The sequence below is a fragment of the Pyxicephalus adspersus genome, chromosome 1 (assembly GCF_032062135.1).
Source record: "Pyxicephalus adspersus chromosome 1, UCB_Pads_2.0, whole genome shotgun sequence".
Taxonomy (NCBI): Eukaryota; Metazoa; Chordata; class Amphibia; order Anura; family Pyxicephalidae; genus Pyxicephalus; species Pyxicephalus adspersus.
The window spans coordinates 83,933,168-83,952,617 of NC_092858.1; the positions used below are offsets into that span (position 1 = coordinate 83,933,168).

At 34.8% G+C, this 19,450-nt stretch overlaps 1 protein-coding gene across 3 annotated transcripts in view; it reads left to right on the plus strand.

Moving 5' to 3' along the window:
* LOC140334207 (rab effector Noc2-like) overlaps positions 1–18,716 on the plus strand; it is a 46,260-nt gene extending 27,544 nt beyond the window's left edge. Inside the window, exons 2-5 of one of the 3 annotated variants that reach the window (XM_072416414.1) lie at positions 6,623–6,727; positions 11,802–11,987; positions 13,746–13,796; positions 17,476–18,716. In XM_072416414.1, the coding sequence (XP_072272515.1) occupies positions 6,623–6,727; positions 11,802–11,987; positions 13,746–13,796; positions 17,476–17,510 (377 nt within the window). In that variant the 3' untranslated portion in view covers positions 17,511–18,716. Of the gene's footprint in view, positions 1–6,622; positions 6,728–11,801; positions 11,988–13,745 lie in introns of all 3 variants that reach the window. The other 2 variants (XM_072416404.1, XM_072416423.1) reach the window with 2 other exon arrangements.
* The last annotated feature ends 734 nt before the right edge of the window (positions 18,717–19,450 follow it).

The following is a 19,450-nucleotide window of genomic DNA, read 5'->3' on the forward strand; positions in this document are numbered from 1 at the left end:
TCAACAGTAACATTTTGCAAACCTGGTTTTTATTGTGTTTTGAAAATTCAGGGGCTTGATGTTTCTACAGCTCTACAGGCATAGTTGGGAAAAAATTTAGAAAACCATGAAGTAAGACCTAAGAAGGCATGTGAGGTCAGGTAGAGTAGGTGCTTTTATCACAATTGTCAGAGCTCAGGATAAGGCAGCAGTAACTCTTGTGATGTAATGCAACCCAGAGCTGACAGCTGAGTTTTTTTTTTAAAGCAGCATTTGGAAAGTTTAAGTTTCAATCCTGCTGATTTAGTGTGATTTATAAAAATTTAAGGCACTTGTCATAAAGATCCATAGTTGTGGCATACTCAATTTCATTATCCAGATAGAACTGTACACTAGGTTCCTGAAGATTGAAAATATCAGTCTTTGAAAGCAAGTGGGTGCTGAAGCTATTCCATAAGGTATATGCTTAAAAAAGAACTGGTCCTCATAAATGCAGTGAAATCTCTGCTTCCCTCATCCAGCAAAACCTGATGATATGCTTTTTGAAGATCCACAGTTGAAAGAAATGTGGGGTGTAAGAACTCTGAAAATACTTCTTTAATGTGGGTAAAGGGATGGTCTAATATATTAATAGCTTTATTTGGTTCACAGAGATCAACACACAGTCTATTACCTGTTTTTTCTCTGTGTCACCACAATACCAGATGCACAATTTTTTTCAATCATATGTTATTTTTGTAAGCTCTTGGGAAACAGAATCTCCTACAGAAAGGGCTAAGCATCCTAATTTCTGTCGCACTAAGTAATGAAACTTTGGATACAAGTTGTATAGTAGAATCTTGAGCTGTTGTGATAAGACCACCAACTATTTGTAGATTTAGAATTAAAAATGTTCCCCAAGCAATTTTGTTCAAATGGGGGCTGGGAGATTTTATGTCTCTTTTATTCCATCTGTTATATCACCAAATCCACAGGCAACATCCAACTTTGTCATTGCTGCTATATATTGTACTATAGATTCTTCTTAATGCTGTACTCAGCCACAAAGAAGTTCTCCAAGGCTGTGACAGCTGTGTCATAGGTTTCATCTGCTGCTGGTAGAGAATAGAAAACACACCATCCTTCTGTTCCCAAGCAGTAAAAAGGTAAACCACACGTTCTAGCAGTAGGAAAGTCCTGATTAGCAGCAAGTATGTAGTTTTCAAACATACCAAAGCAAGTAGTGAAAGACATGGCAAGCTCACCAGGGTGTGGAAGGAAAGGTGCAGACTAGTGTAAAATAGAAGAGACATTTTTGTCTCCAATCTTGTTGTGTCCAGTAATTAACTAGGCAGAGTACTTATGAAAAGGTTTATTTACAAGTTAAGGCCAGCAGCCAAAAATATGTAGTCTTACAAGCACATCAAGCCCATCAACATCATTAGAAACTTAAATAGAGGATAAAAAATAATAGACTGATAACAACTGTAAACAGTGATATCTACCGGCCAAAGGTATGGACACAAAGTCATCTTTTTCTGTTAAGTGAAAATGTTATTTCAGCAAGTATTAAGAAAATACAGGTTTCATTTAATGAAATAGCTTAGTATAGGTTGATGGCCTCCTGCATCATAAATGCCCATGGTAGTAAAACTGCAAAGGTAACTCAAACATGGCAAGACAAAATGCAGAAAATGGACACACATCTGTTACCTTGTTTGAACAGTCCTGACCATTTATAATAATTTTTCGAAGTTAAGATTCAATCAAACTATCACACGATTATTTAGATCCATTCCTAACTTCACCGAGGCATTATTTCAGACACTGTAATTAAATACAAACAAACTGCAAGCACAGCTTTAATATTTAATAAAGATGTTTGTTTTGTGATTGTCTCCTAAATTGAAAGTCATAATTGAATTATCATTTCGCTGTCCCTTTCTTTGCTTGAAGCATTATCAGCTTTTTAATATTGTAGTTGAAAACTCACTTTTATAAACTATTGCACTTCCAGAGAGGGAGGAAGCAGGATCAACAATCAACAATACATAACACTTTTCATAAGTCATTATAACAAAAAAATCATTACCATTACCTGGATGCACAATAGACTTTTCAAGGAGAAATATGTATGTGTTTATACTCCAATATTGTAAGTTGTGGTAATTCACAGTAGCAGGTGTTATGTGTTATTGGAATTGAGTAATGTGTACACTATTCAGACAGACATAAAATATAAAAATAGCAACTTTCTGCATTGGTACCCCTATGTAGCTTTAACAAATTTAATTTTGTTATAAAATAGAATCCATGGCTTTAAAATCATAACACGAAATTAGGGTTTGTAGCTTTTAAAGAAATACTCATATTTAAGGATATCCTCCTATATACAATGTCCACATTGAATGCAGGGAGGTTTTAAAGGATGGTTATTCACCAATCACTAGTTTTTAGGTATAGTTAGGTAAAAATCTCTCCTTGTCCCTGTGATATAATACTTAGGACTCAGGTAATGTGAAAGAAAATGATGCAGTAAAGAGACAACTGCCATTTTAATATGAGATGCAACATTGATGCTATCTGTTTTGCTGCAGAAGAAAAATCATAAACTTTCACATAATGAAACACATTACAGATATTTCTGTGATCTGGGCCCACAATCCAATGTTTACCTTCTTTTAAAAAAGACAACATATAATACACAGTAATTAATATATTTTGTGTGTGTGTTAATAATGCCAACATTTATAATTTTAGGTGCCTTCTAAAAAAAAAAATAATAATTTTTTGGATGTTATGGATAAAGCAAGTTGGAACCTGTAATAAGTTTTTATTGCTGTCTGCCCCCTCCCCCCAACAACACCACACACACGTTAGATTTACTGTTTTATTCTGTATATGGTCCCCTGAGGATGCAGGTCCTGGCTCTTGTACAGTTTTTTTTATTTTCCACAATTACACTTCACAAATTGTAAAACACTTTGGTTTTCAATATCACCTCATGCTATGTCACAATGATGAGAACTCATCTGCTCCACGGGTAATTAGCTAAGTCTGTTTAAACTATTTAAGGCTGTACTGCAGGCACGAAAGCATTAACTTATAGTTGAAATTTAAGCTGCTAATATTTACCTATACATAATTCCTGGAAATCATTACAGCACCCTACCTCATGCAGACCTCCCTAGATCACACACATATGTGATGCTAAGACTCCATGTTTGGCTCCTGGGCTAATTTCCAGGAAAGGAACAGCTTGGAGACCATAAGGTTAGGGAGAAAATTACTAGATGATGTTGGATGTTCTGAAATGGTAAATAGGGACAATTTTCAACAAATGTCACATCTCGGCCATACCCCAATTATATGGACCAGGAAGAATTCAAGAATGGTCTACCTTGAAGTGCTTTTTTTCCTCCCACAGCTTTTTTATTGTTTTTTTTTTTTTTTATAATAGAAAATGCAAATATGTAGAGAATAAATGTGCATTTCACTACTATAGAGAGACAATCTGTTCCTTCCAGATCCAGTCTAAAAGAACATGTATGTTCTAATTTCTTCAATCAATAGTTAACATTAAGGAAACCGTTTTGGTTGCTGAGAATTAATCGATTGCAGCATTGATAATGTCAATCATGCCCTCCATTTACTAAACCGTTATTACCAGTTCAACATCTACCCCACAATAATGTAGAAGTGATATCCAAACATGACGCCATTTATGCAATTTTTGCAGTGCACCTAGGTTGAGTGTATACCACTCAATATTCCATTCAATTTGCACACCACAATAAGCTTTGGCATTCAATATTCTGCACTTTGCCCCCCACATATGCTCTCTTTCTCTCTCTCTCTTCCATTTCCACAACCAGCATTCTTCATCCACATTCCTTCCCCCCAAAATACTCAGATCGGATGCAAGTGTGCTGTACACCAACATGTTCTTTACCCTATACAGTATCCATTATTAGGTATAAATTGTTTTAAATTGTGTTTTATGTTGTTCAGAGACTTATATCTCAATCTGGTACACATCCCTAAAGACCTAAATAAATGTTCAAATCCTGTATTTAATAACTAAAGGCATAGAAGAGAGAAGAGATTAATGTTATTTTTCTAAATTCAGCTTTCTCTATAGAAAACACTATGCATTCTCTTTGTGCCTTGTTTTGGTGCTTTAAACACTGCAAAATAGTCACGATGATCAGCAAACTATGCAGAAACAACAACCTGATGCTGCATGTTTCCTTGAACTGCTATTTCTAAGTGGGTATAATAATAAGTGGGTGTCTGTGAATAAAGCATCATTACAGACCCATATAGGCTGAGCTGTGCTAAAGGTTAATGCAGTTACACACTACTAAGTAATAAATTAAGGTTGAGCATTGCACATCTTACTCATTTAGCATCGTTCTCTGCCAGGCACAGGTCGCTTGGGTGAATATTGCCACTTAGAAAGCAGCAGGCAGACACCCACAATTATAAGTAAAGGGGGCAAAACAATTTAGCAAATGTACTCCGTACGTAAAATTTCCACTTCAGCGTTGCCCATAAAACTGTATTCTGCAGAAAAGGTCAAATTACTAATCAGTTAACAGTGACATTCTCTATTTATATGGTTTCTTTTATAATCGGTTTGATGTTTTATCAGAATAAATGCTTACCTTTCTATTAGGTAGGTGGTTGGAGGTGCATGATGTGCAACAATATTTGTTCATCTTACTGAATATAGCAAACACTGCGATGGTCAGAAAGATGAGCTTAATATTAAGGAATATATTCAGCTACAGAAATCACTGTGTAATAAATAACAGGTAAACAAATTGGATCCGTTGTTCCTCATTAAATAGGTGTATAGGTTTCATAGCTTCAACATAAAATGTCTCTTGTCACTGGAGTAAGTATACAACTTGTATTCGGTACTTTTAAAAGACCATAAACTTCAAGAAATGTTAATGCTGTTTATAAACCATTAGGTAAAACTCTCATATCTGTGTGAAAGCTGAAATATTTTACATAGTATGTAACTTTACCATGTGGTCTTTTGTTTTCTGTTTTCCTCAGTTTACTTTATGTATTCAACATCATTACTCACTAGGACAAAGATTGTATGTAGAAAGGTTACTCACTGGAAGAAATCTGCACATGTACAATACAGAAAAGCTCAAATATAATTTGCCATCCACCTGATGTGAAGTAATATAAAAACATAGATTATATACATTGTTAGCAGCAGAATGATTTTTAAGAAATCCATAAAAACCTTTTCTTCCTAGAATAAAAACGGGTGCAACCCAAATGTTCAGTGTTCATTCATTTTTTGTTTTGGTAATGAGCACTCTTTAAGAACTCTCTATGTTATTACATTACTGGTAGGATACATTGTTTTTTTAACCTAAAAATGCTGCATATGTTAAATCATATAGATTGCTGCAATATGTTGTTGGTTTTTAGTGGGTTAATGAACACCACCTGCCGGTTCATGCATTTTTTTATTGTACATGCATTGCCCTAGTTGTGTTTCAGTTTTGGGTTCACTAACCTGCAGGTTCCAAATAATACCAAATGTTGATTCAGGGCAAAGTGACAGTATCTAGTCATATCTCACACCTCAGGTAAATGGTACAGGGATTCTGGATATTGGGGTGCATTTGATGTACCTCAAGAAACTGTTGGTGCGGGTTGCCAATCGCCAAACACTGACGTGGGGGGGGGGGGGGGGGCAAGGTGTCCTCTTTGGTTTCAGTTATATTATTAGTTTACATTTGAGGCCAGAAAGGTAGAATAATATAGTGTGGAGGCATTAGGAGAGTATAGGAAAGTATTTCCACATGTATGTGTGAGTCGGGGAGGCGTGCAGACACACATTGCCCTGAATGGGTAAAGTAGCGGTACCTTTTTTTTGGTTCAGATTGTGGCTCATAATTTAATTTAAACTAAAGGAAACAGGAAAATGGGTGCATTTGTGGCCTTTGCAGGAGTAAGCCATACACTACTATTTAAATTTTAATTCAAAGAAAGAAAATCCTAAAGTGGATTTTCCACAAAAAAATTTTTGGACAAATAGCAGAAGGGTCAAAACCCTTGTCATCCCCCTTCCTTCTTTCAAATTTTAAATCAATCAAATCTATCCCCTGGCAACAAATACGAAAGGCTAGAATAATTGTCAGATATTTATTTCTACCACTGATTAAAATGTATTCTCATTTCTTGTGTAGTCACCATCAGAGGAATTAGGGGAAATCTTGCAAGTGGTACCAGACAGCAATACAATCCTACAAAGGTTCCCTCTTTATACCGTCCCTGTTTATACACAAAACTAAGCACAATGACTGAAGTTCCCCTTTAGTGCAATGTAAATCTGGTGGTAAAGATTTGGTACCAGAGCAAGGTGTGACAATCTTACTTCATATCATTTTATTGAAGCTGAAATATTCACAATTCAGTGTCTATAAAGGTTCTTCTATGTAGAAATGCATACACTTATTATTAGCTAATGTGTTCTATTACCACATTATTCACATGGACACAGTCTGTTATAAAACAAATCATGAGTATTCTTTGAGCAAATAGAGCAAATAATTGCAGAAAGTTCACTCTGTCAGTTGCTAAATCAACGCATATAGCTTACTACATTAACCTGGTACTGTCTTCTTTGCAGTGGCCTCCAGTGACAGTGAAAGTGACTCTGAAATAAGCACATCAAGTTTGGAGGACAAAACTTCAGTACTAGAAGACAAATCAAGGAATATTAGGATAGATTCAGGTAAGCTTTAACCCGAAATGTATATTAATGCTGAGTGAATATAATGTCAAAAGTGATACAAGAGGTGTACCTAGCTATGTACAGAAATAGTATGATATCATTGTTCCAGTTATTAAATGCACCGTTGTTCAGTATTGTTGTATTATGTCTGCCACCAATACTAAATCCAGTAATAAAGGTTACCATGTATTTGTAATCCTGCTCCTAATCCCACAAATATGTAATCAGTATGTAACAGGATATCTGTAAATTGGAAACACAGACGTAATACAAGTAATACAAACACGTAATACTTGTCCAACCTCTCATTGCTTTGACAAGTGAGTGTGACCTGTAGTAAGTAAATGGTATAGAATAGAAGCTCACCTGTGGGAGAACCGGAGAACTAAAATCTTAATTTTCATGACAGTCACTTGAAATAGGCATGGCTTCAAGACCTATTGTCATGGATCCTGGGAAAATGAAGATACATTGGGAAAAGTTTTTGTTTAATGACTGTTTAAGTAATATAATAATCAGTTTATCCTATATATATTTTACTAGATGTATAAAACATACAAAGTCACAAATAGGAGGCCCCATATCATTTTCTTTGTAAACCCTTCTTTAAAAAGCTGCTTCAGTCAAAAACTTACTAATACCTTAGATGCAGCAATAAATCTAGGTCTCAGAGGATTTTTGAAATATACCAAATATATATTAGTTGAAAAATTGCTAAGAAAATTGAGGTATCCTTACACAAGTATATATCCACTGTTGAAAGAATGTGCTTCAGATTACTGCTATTGAAAAGCCATTCAGACAGTTGTAACTGTGCAGGGATGTGTAAACATTATAAACCCGTTTTTTTTATTGAAGTTCAACTATTTACATGTATCGTAAATTCATTTTAGAGGCAAGTATGAATGTACATTTCACCACCTTGCACACAGGAGTGATAATTACCAACTCAAACAAAACAAACATCCCTGTAGAAAATGTTTATCCTAGTTAGAAAAGACAAGGCTATATGTAGCCTATTATTAAATTACTTCTTGCAGAATTTACATCAATGGTTTACTTTACTTTTAGCTTAGTACACAGTCATAAATATAAACTAAAACAATCTCGCTCATGCTTACTGTCTCAACTGTTGTGTGCCCAAGGCATCAGTGTATACTATATGTAGACCGTGACCTGCCGAAACAACCGATAACAGATTGAGCCTAATTTATTATAGTTCCCCAAAACAGGAGAAAGTAGTATATCATGGGGCAACCTGTTGATCCTGCAGACCTAGAATAGACCTTGTCCAGGATTGAAAACATTAGCCAATTTATACAAAAAGAGTTTCAGTAAATCCATTCCAGGTTTGTTGGATCACACAGGTTCCCCTTAATTTGTCTATCTTCTCCAGTCTTGGCATTAAAGCATTAAAAAATCAGGCCCAATGGTCGACAGACCTTAAGGGATATTCCAGTTGTATGGACTTAAGTTGAGACTAGGTATATAAGTGTGTGTGTATATATATATATATATATATATATATATATATATATATATATATATATATAATTTATCCTTCAAACAATTATGGTAAATTACAAGAATCTGTTTCAATTAGTCACATATATTGCTTATGCCATTATTTCTAATTAATTATAAGAGTAAGCTATATCTGACATGTACATAATCTCAGATTGCAGCTGTTCTGCTTGCCATGCTATGCACATAAAACGGCTTATCTACCATGCTGCATGCAAGTACAACCCTAACCACACTAAATAATAAGTTCTGTTTTTCATGCCATGCTATATGCATGCTTGTATATAGCCACTTTCCACTACCTAATGTTCAATGCTCATGTGCACTGCTCCTGAGTTCTCTCCATCAGGTTAACATTTTTCTTGAATATATAAGGCATCATAACTCTGCAGCAGTGCAAACATTGGCAGAATGAATGGTAGCATTATCAACCATTTTCTCCAAAAGTCAGCTTTTTTTTCTAAACTAAGCCAGCTGCAGAGTTGCTTTAAAGTTTGTCTGTTCTTAGATTTTGTCCCAAAGTTTAACCATCTTGTTGGTCTGAATAATAAAACAAATAAGGTTAACTTTCCCCATATGAAATGTTGCCCATGTCTGGACACTTCGTAGTTTGCTCGTGTGATCTCTGTTAAAGTGAGGGCCCAGAATTTAGAACAAAAATTTATTCTCCCCTTTACCCATATTAGGTAACAATGTGCCTAGGTTCTCAGACTTTGGTATTATTAAAATGTATGAGTAAGTATTATGATGAACAAAAAATGTTTTCTATTATTTAAATACAGATCGACTTTAGATATATATACAGTATATAATATAAATAAATACATCTTAGTTTTATGGCTTTCCAACTTAAGTTCAGAAAAATTTTGTAGTGGTTTGTATATTTCTCACACCATGCTTTGTTATGTAAATATATATTTCAACATGAAAACAATCAACTGATTTACAGAACCTATACAGAAGGATCTGTGTGAAAGAACAAAGGCAAACTAGAAGCTAGCATGTGGGTTTTACTGACACTGAGCTGACACTTTCGTTTAGTGTTACTTTCTTATTCCTGACCCGCATGTAATATTTCTTTGTTTTTTCACAAGCGGTTCCATGATCATTTCACTTTGTTTTGGAAGAGAAGTGTTCTTTGACCTGATGAAAAAGCCCATTTCATGCATGACCACACCTTAACTTTTTATGTTAGGGAGTTCAAGCTTCTCTAACAGTTTTCCTTCCCCTTGTTTTAAAGGAAAAAGGAAAACATGTTCTATAGAATTTTTTTAAGATAGGAATTTCATAAACCTCAACAATTCTTTGTTTCTTAAGGCTCTATTTATAAAGCAGGGAATCTGACCTTTCCTCAAACCATACCTGGTGAAAAATCTTCCAGGTCCATGTGTTTCACTGATAGTAGTTGTTTCTCCTCTGGGGAATGTAAGATTCACTGCATTATGAACAGAGCCCTTTATATTCAAAACCATGATTTCTCTTTTTGGGTGACTATTGGATCTATCACCCAACAATTTACTAATAAAATCCCCCCAATAATGTTGCCCTTTTTCTTTTTTGCTTTATCACAACTCCTCCTCCCTGAAGATGTACCAAAATTCTTTGGTCAGACACCTGCTAACAGAGCCGATCTCCTGTATACCCACATACTGGCGGAGGCAGGAACCTCCCCTGGTGTGGTTGTGGTTGCAACATGTTAATGAGATAAGATATATGGAAGATTTCATATCTAACTTTAAGGACACTGGAAGGAAATTCTTCTTGACATAGTTTTGTTGGAAATAATTCACAATGTCCCTGGAGCACTGGTGCCACCTGGGCCTGAGTTGAGCTCTTTAGGGTTGTGATTTGGTAGCCTGGGCATCCAGGTCTATCCATAGTTGCCATTTTAGCCGTATTTATAGTATTTTCCCCCACATCTTCATTATGTGGCAACATTACGAAATGTATTCTGGTTTCCAAATGTTCTATTGTGTTCTGCCTATTTCTTTTTTTGATCATGAAGTCATATTTAAATTGTTGTTATTTTAACTGTTACATAGCGCTTTTGTTTTACTGTGTTGCTACATCCCTAGTTTGGAGTAATACTATTGTATGGATTTTGGAATTTTACTTGAATGTGTGTGTTATTGATTGTTGTTTTATTTTCACTTTATTCCTGTAAATAAAGAATGGTAAATAAAAAATATGACTTCTATTGTACTTCCAAATGAAAGATCTAACTGTGTTTATTTGTTGTTTGAGAGGCAAGAAATTCTGTTCTGTATAAAATATGAGTAAGAAAACCTACAGTCAACAAATTTATTGGGAGGATACTTCAATGAGATACTAAAACCCCCTAGAACTACTCAATTACAAAATCCAACATATCTTTTACAAACATAGACACCTTTAACCAAAGTCTATTTTTATAAAAGCAACTTGTAGATGTTTGTAGAGTATTACCACTGCAAACTAGAACGTATCAGAAAGTACTACTCTAAAACTCTGCAGTCTTAGATTTGCTTACATTACTTTATCATACAACCCTATGCATAGGAATGGCATACCCAATTCACCATTAAATCAATGGTGTAGTTAGATAGTTGTCCTATAATGCAATCACTGGACATTCTTTCAACCCCTACACAGGAATGGACCTGGCAGTAAACTCCTAGCTGACCTCTCTACTAATAGATCAGAACTATATATGATATACAACATACATATGATATACAACACCCCTATATTCACTATACAATATGTATATTCCATAATACACATATGATAACCCGCATGCAATAGAAATCATACAGCAAAAAATGCCAAATCTTTAGCTAGGGCACTGCATGATCAACATCCCCAAATCTACATTCTGATCATGAAAAACTATGAACCTTTCCAATTTTCTTTTCCAGTTTCTAAATATGCTGAGCAACTGTTACTTGAGTCTTTACAAGATTCCTTTCCCCCAATCCCAGAACCTTAATGGTCTTTAAAGTAACATGGTTGAATATATCATGGAAGCCCATTTACTGACCATTACTAACATTTCTTTTACAGAAGAAGAGTTGATATTTAGATTTACTTCTTCTACCAAAAGCCCTGACCCCAACAGTTTACTCCATAATTTATCATACAGGGACCTCTTTCTCTTTTTTTCCCAAAGATATTTAACTCCAATTCCCATAATACCTATTTTCTTTTAATGAGCACTTGAAAAGCACATTTGCATTTTCACATATGCAAGATCACATTAAGTTTGCAATCACCTACAACCTCTACATCAATATCAAGCAGGATTCATATTAGTTTGTCAAGCCAAGCATCAACATTCTGAAAACCCTGTTCCTAATCTACTACACCCAAACCTCTCACACACCTTTTTCTAATAGATTATGAGAAAGCCTTTGATAGGGTTATTGACCCTTTCTCAAGCACACTCTTACAGTTAATCAAGGTCCGACAGGGTAGGTCTATACAAGGATGTTTCAATTTTGTTGGTTTAGTTTGTTTGACTAGAAAATGTTTATACACCGAACACTAATGCAGATCCTATTTTCAATTTCAGTTTCTAGTACTGAACCCACACTGACACCTACCACTAGGAAGCACCTTGGAGGCATGCTCTCTAGTGGCTTGTCTGGCAGTCTGACCAGTCTGGGCAGTGATCGAGGAGGTACAGTTAGTGCTTCTGAAAGTTATCCAGGAGAACATATTGAAGGCTATGATAGTGATATTAGTAGACGGGGGCCAGGTAAGATTAGTTCAATTCATGTTGTTAAAGTGCTCTGAATAGTGGTATTCACCATACTGATAACTTCAAAAAATCTTGTTTACTGATATAACCTGTACTTTGTCTGATACCCAAGGTTTGCCTAACTGATGTGATGCAACATAAACTAGTTTAATATGTAGATCCATGTTTATTTATTTCAAGGGGTTTCCCCATGGTAAAAGGTTTGAGAAACATGGCTGTAGATGAACCACAGACCAAAATATTTTAGAATATTGGAAAAGACAATTAAATCAACATTTCAAACATTGTTTAATTCAATAAATAGTTTACTACTTTGTTAAAAGAAAATGTTTTTTTTTTTCTTACAAACTGAACTTTTAAGTGCTTTTTAATTGTATAATTTTTTTTATTTTGGAAATAAAAGGGCGTTGTAATTTTATAATGAAAAGCATGCTAGACTTACCAATAAAGTTTTCTAATTAAATACTCTACGTATACTCAGGCTTGAAGTAAGGAATGTTCCAGAACTCTCACGTTAGATACCCCAACAACACTACAACTTTACATCATCCATTACTGCTCCAGTGTGTCAACTACAAATAATTTTAAAAATAATGTTTTATTGCTTCTCCTTGTAATTTTGTAAATAAACATGATTTTTAATAATGATTTTAGGAATTGTATAAAGCCTACATAAGGAATCTAAATGGTCCCAAATCTTTAGGTTGTAATATTCCAAAGGCTATGTACACACATGCAATAATTATCGTTGAAAAGAATCTTTCACGATCCTTCCCAACAACTAACGACTGCACGATGCATGTACCAGTGCTGTACATACCACTCTGTTCAGCACTATGGAGAGGGGAGGGGGAGAACGACGGAGCGGTACTCCACTGAACTCTCTCTCCCTTCACTTCCATTAAGATAGTTCATCATCCATCGCCCGAGGATTGCCAAGACGGTCGTTCGGATGAAGGACGACGAGCGCTGTACACACCCAGAGGCAGATGGGGCTCAGGGCCGATATCGGACGAAAACGATTGCACGTGTGTACCTAGCCTTAGCCAATAAAAGTTATCACTCCAAACTTTCTGTAAATAAAAGAAAGTCTAGCACTGCCTGAATGTTTGTTGACAGCATGTAATTGACTAGCTTGGGAGTCTCATCTCATTCATGAGATTGGAAGGGGGTGAGTCCCCCTCCTGGCTCATTTAGCTGACTTTGTAATCTGAATAAAACTAACCAAGTTCATTTTACAATATATAATGAAAAGGCGCTTTCAAAAAACTAAACACTTAGAACTTTCTATCTGCTGGCTTTATTTTTAATGTTTTTACCTCTTAACCTAGTAAATAAAGCAAAAAAAAAAAAAAAAATCTAAAGAACAATGTACAGAAGCTTAGAAACTTAGAAACTATTTTTAAAGCTCTGTGTGTAACTATGAATTTACAGCACTACTAATGCCGGACTGTATTCTACCAATTATTATAAGAAAAGCTAATCTGTGGCAAGGAGAGATATTATGACGATCCTTAGGCACTCACTGAGCCAGTGCAATCTTCAGTTTTTTGCAGCACAATAAAACCTGCTAAACTATTTTGTTGTTTGATTTTGTTCATACTGATAATGTCTCATACATTTGCTAGTGTAATAGATGATGTCCAACATAGCCCTGGTTGATAATGTACATGTCATTAAGAGAAAATTAATTCACAGTTGTGGCACATGCTATCAGTCTAAACCTCAGTATGACATATTTATGTATTTCATCAGAAGAGAAGACGGCAAAATACTTGAACCGAAGAAATGCTCGCCACGTAATGGGTATCACTTTAAATATACCATTCTCCTGTGTATTAACTCACCACAACTAAAAACACTTTACTTTTGCTAATATAAACCATGGGGCATTGGTCAAGGTTAAGATATCTTTTCTGTAACATTATTCATTTTCAACTAATACACTTACCTGCAGCTTTTATTTTTTTGGAACTAACTAACCAACCATTTTTTTCCAGAAAATCTAACCAAAAGCAATGCATGATTCTTTGGGGTACTCTTTATACAAAATGTTTACTCTTACAGCATTTCATTTGATGTGTGTTATATTCTTTATTTGAAATGTTATTTGGTATTTACATCCATATGATTATCAAGATTTTTTTTAGTGGTCATCAAATTTTTTAATCTACTGGGTACTGTAGGCTTTACTAAGACTGGGGCCTGGACAGGCCAGTACAATAAAGAAAGAAAGGTGTTCTTAGACCTCCTTCCTTTTATCAGCCGATCAACTGCTTTCTGATCCTCAAACATACATGCCAATATTTTTTAGGTGCCTGGAGTTTTTAGAATTGTTCAGCACGTTTTTATATAGCTGCTGTGGTGGGCAGGTGAAGTGATCTTCTTTTCTCATTGGTTGGGCTTTCCAATTAAATACTATTATATTAGCCTTTAGCCTTTAAGCTACTGTTTTCTTCTTTCTTTGTCACAAAGTAGCCAGGATAATAACAATAAATGGCTTGAAATTAAAATATGAATATTGATGTAAAAGGAATTGCTTCTACCAGTCTGTGGTGATCTGAGAAAATTTGAGAAATTGTAGATTGAGAGGGAAATAGTTAGATTCCTGTCTGGTTTCTATTGCTTTGTCCCAGGAAGTTTCGCCTCTTTGTTGGTTTTGATAACTTTCTAAAGAGGGATTTTTCCTCACTTCAGTAAGAACAAAAAAAAAGTGTTTTATCCCTCCTCCAAAGTTACAGATCCTTTAAATTCTATATAGGCTTTTTAGTGAGGATCAAACTGTAGTGAATCCTATGACTTTTTTGACAAATACTAGTGAACCACATTTATTGTACAAAGGTGTCAAAATCTGGGCATGAGAGTTTGGAAGACAGATTTAACAGCTATAAATTAGTTAATTAAGGAATCCATATCAAATTTCTTTCTTACGCATTTTATCAAGTGAATGATTTCCATCTAGATCTATGCAAAAGAAAAGTTGTAAGTCTCAGTTCCCAATATATCTAATATTTTAAGTGACCTAAAAGTCATTCAAGGTTCTTTGGAGTTTTTTTTAATTTGACATTTAAATTGGACAGACAGCTAATTCATTGAAAAAAAACTAAAAATCATGAAGCTGGAAAGTAAATTGGTCCCACTAAATGAGTTCCATGTCATGTTTCCTAACGACTCCTCTATCATGCTGTTGTAAATAAAATAGGTTTGTTTTTTCCTTTGTTTACTATTATAATTATTTCTCAGGCCCTATGTTAGTTTTATCAAAAACTGATTTCTTTAGATATCTATTGTTATGAGCAGATGTGCACATTTTCTCTGTGTGTCATCCAAAGATTATCTAAAGATTTTAGGCTGATTTAGGGATCTGATCACCAAAACATGAAGCTGGCTTGGTAAATTTTCTTGCTGGCAAAGTTTATTTATCAAGAAAGAGGAATTTACCATTATCATCTTTACTTAGAGTTTAATTGTAATCCTTTTTCTTCCTATACACTATTCTCACTCAATATATATGCACATTGAAAACTTATTTCTAGCAAGGTGCAAGGGATTAATGGTGTTGCTAGACTAGTTTACCAAAAATAGATTTTAAGAATGATTATATCTTCCTGCTGTATTTCCCAACTCTGCTTTAAGTTATATTTTCCCACTCTATTCTACAAAACCATTGGATACTCAAACAGAGTGGGAAATCTTCTACTGGCTGTAGTTCTTTAACACTGATGACACGTTGGGCTCTCTGGATTCTTTTTTTTTTTTTTTTGCTGTATGAAAAGTGATTTCTAGTTCATAATAAGTATTATGTCATAATTGCATTTTTTACTTTATTACTATCAGTTAACATTATAAGATTGTGAGGACAGGTGCACATTTGTTTACCTGGAACATGGAGCTGGGTCAGGTCCAAGAAAGGGGCACACTTGCCCCAACAAATATAGAAGTGTCAGCAGCATAAAGAGGCCATTAGGTGGCTGTACAGCCACTATGGATTTTTTAAAGTTACAAATGATAATCAGCCTGAATAAAACAAATCTGACACTGCAGATTTGTTTCCATCCTTTCACTGCCCCACCAAAACACAGCTACTCTGGTGGTAGTGAAAAAGTTAACCATGTGGATATTTTAATCAAGGACTCTGGGTCCTACAGAACCACCCTGCAGCTCACCCGTGGTAATCAGAGGAAATTACAAGAGGATGAAAGTTCACAGAAGTACACAGAAATCATTACCAAACTAAATGTCTTCCCTGCACAGAAATGTGCCAGAAGACTGTTACAGTAAGGGTAGAGGGTGTTGAGAAACGAGTTAAAAGGCATGTTTGAAGGACATATTTGCTGGGTGTTTGACAAATGTTTGGGTGTTTGATACTTCAGATTGTTACAGCTATTTGTCTTGAGCAGTCAATCTGCTAGTGTCTGGAAATAATTGATGTATGTAGGCTTTAGTTTCATGGCAGACAAGTCACCCTGGATCAGGAACTCTTGAGGCCTATGCATAGCTGCTACTTCCCTTGTATTTCAGATATGCTCTTACATTACATTCCTTTCCGTTTTTTTTTTTTTATAATTAAGGAACACATTTTCCCTTTCTGCAGTCAGTTTTTAGATGTCTAAACTTCTAACAGCTTAATAGCTTGCTGAAGGAAATAAACTTTAGCTGGTTTTATGAAAACTTAAAAGTCCAAGGGCTGAATAGGGCCATCAATGTTTTAATGCAAATGAGGAGTCGCAATTTAATTTTGCTTTAGTAAAAAAAAAATGGCTTTTCATTACCCCTTATCTTAATAATTTAGAACATTTTCTGGTTTCCACCACTAAAACTTGGAGCAGAACACTCAGCAACTGTCAAACACAGTTGTAATGTATATTGGTTTACTTTTTTACCTGCCAATTTAATTCTGGCCAGACATTCCTGTAATGCATACAGCAATCTACTACCCTCTGGTTTAATATTATTGTTTTCTGGATCAGTATCCTAAACATTGGACAGTTGTTATAGTGCCGAATTATTGTTTTATTATCAGATTGGAGGATGGCATTAGCCACACATCGGAACCCCAAAGCAGAATTTGTCAACTAGAGATAACTATCCAACTATGACAATTTTTTTTCCTAGTCCTTGTTAGGGTGGGGAAGATTTTAAATTTGCCATTTTTTTTATTTATTTTTTTTGTCTATTACCCAATTTAAGAGGTTACCCTCACTTTTTGCACCTGTAACAGCAGGTAAAGAAATGAGGACAGTGGATGTCTCCAAGGTGAGAAAGAAACATGTAGCAATACAAACCTTTACAGATAACCCTTTCCATAATAACAAATCCTTTGGCAGGTTATTTTATGTATTATTACCCTGTTTCTTCCTAGCTTACCAGAATGAATAACCAACCTCTAACATATTATCGTGATCAAACCTTGTATAGATAGCTATATAATATACCCATAAAGCATGTTTAGATAATTTTGTTTTTTATGTTTTACTCCATTTAGGAAAACACCGTGGAAATGCAAATTTACTACGCTGAATAAATGAATATATAGACCTTTTCTTTTTACACTAACATCATCACTGAAGACTTTGGGACATTAAGTGCCATGAATAAATCTCCTGTATGTCCTGTGTTTCATGTAGCAGACAGGTGGAGGGGTCCATTTAATTATTTCCTCAAGAAATCAGTGCTTATTGATGAGCGCTTGTTCCTGTAATAATGTAGCCTATTATTTTGTGTTTTTCAAATATAATAATAATGTACCCTTTTATTTTCCTTTAAGTTGCAGAAGGAATTATTTGTATTTTATGGTATATTTGAGTCTGTGTTTTCTGATGTCACCACAAAATGTGTAGGTATTGTGTTGAAAGTCCTGAATATGAAATCTTCTGTATCTATAAAGAGAGTATGTGCAGAAATGTTCTGCTTTTGGATGTATGGCGTCTGAATTTTTTTTCTCTTGACAGTTAATGAACTGAGGGAAGCAAATCAATGCATAATAACCTTTACAAGAGAAAAAAGGTTAAAGCTGAACTCCAGGCAAAAATAATAGGAATCAAAATCTCACTCAATTGTATGCATAGTTTCACAACTCCTCTTCTCTTGCACCTGCAATTCATGCACTCGAATACTCTTAAGGTGGAGAAGTAGCTTCTAAATGTCCACCTTGGTCGCCCCCCCCCTTGTCAATTAACTTATTGGACAGTTAGAAAACAGCAGCAGGTTTAGGTGGCCATTCCTGTTGTATCTCATATTTTAAATATGTTCATAGTGTTAGAATCACAGCACTCTGAAAAACAATGCAAAGGCTAATTTAGAATGCCGAACTTCCTTTTTTCAGCAGAAATGAATAAAGATTTGTGTGGGTAATTAGCAGTGTTCAGCTCTATTTAAAACATGTTTTACATTAATTTTAATACAAAGCCAAGGAGTTATATTTTAATATTTGCTTGGAGTTTCACATTTTCTTGTGCAGCCTTTTTTAGACATCTGATCCCTAAAGGGTGGGATCCCATAAGCACTCATATCATTATTGTATTCATTACATACTTTGTAAACCACTTAGAATCATTTTTGAAATAAGAATTTCAATTGTTTTAATTTTTGATGATCCTTTTAAATAATTTGTACTATAAATATGTTTACATTGTCTAGTGGACTGAAACTTCCAAACCTGCACTGTTTTCCAAAATAGAAAACATCACGTTTCCCATTTGCTGAATAAATAAATGAATAAATAAATGCCAAGGGCTGGTTTTATATTGTGAAAAACTAGTTATTGGCAGAATGAACGGTTAGACAATCCTTTTGATTTCACATATCATTGTGTTGTATAAACTGTAACCCGTTTATAAATTTTGCTTGAACTGTCTTGTAATATAATAAGTTCCATTTATTATAGTCTGGAACAACCTATTTGGTCTTTGTTGCGCTGAAAGTTTTAATGATTTTATTAGTAATATTTATTGTCTATATATGAAATATTTTTTTTTTTTACCTTTTAGTTGGATAAAACACACTGACCTATAGTAATTGTGCCATAATTCGAAAATATTCAGCTGTTTAAAACTGTGAAATTTTATGTGTTCTTTAGAATAGATGTTAATAAAACAAACATCTGTTTATAAAGAGAAAGTCTTTTATAACTTTAATAGTGCTTTATCCTGTAATAGACATATTTGGTTTATTAGTTGATGTGGAATGTGTAAAATAATTATGGTGTCACTCGGCTAGATGCTCTCAGAACACCTTTACAGTGGAAACTACATACAAATCTGTTCACTTGGTACCTGATCCCACTCCATCTTTCCAAGATATACCCTTCTTTATTTCTACTATGCTTCCGGGGTTGTGGTGAAGTAGGCTCCATGTTTCATATATGGTGAGAGTGCCTTGGCGCCCAACGGATTTGTTTCGATATGCCAGTTCAATCCTGGGTCCCACAATACAACCTGCATCCACCATGGCATTATTGC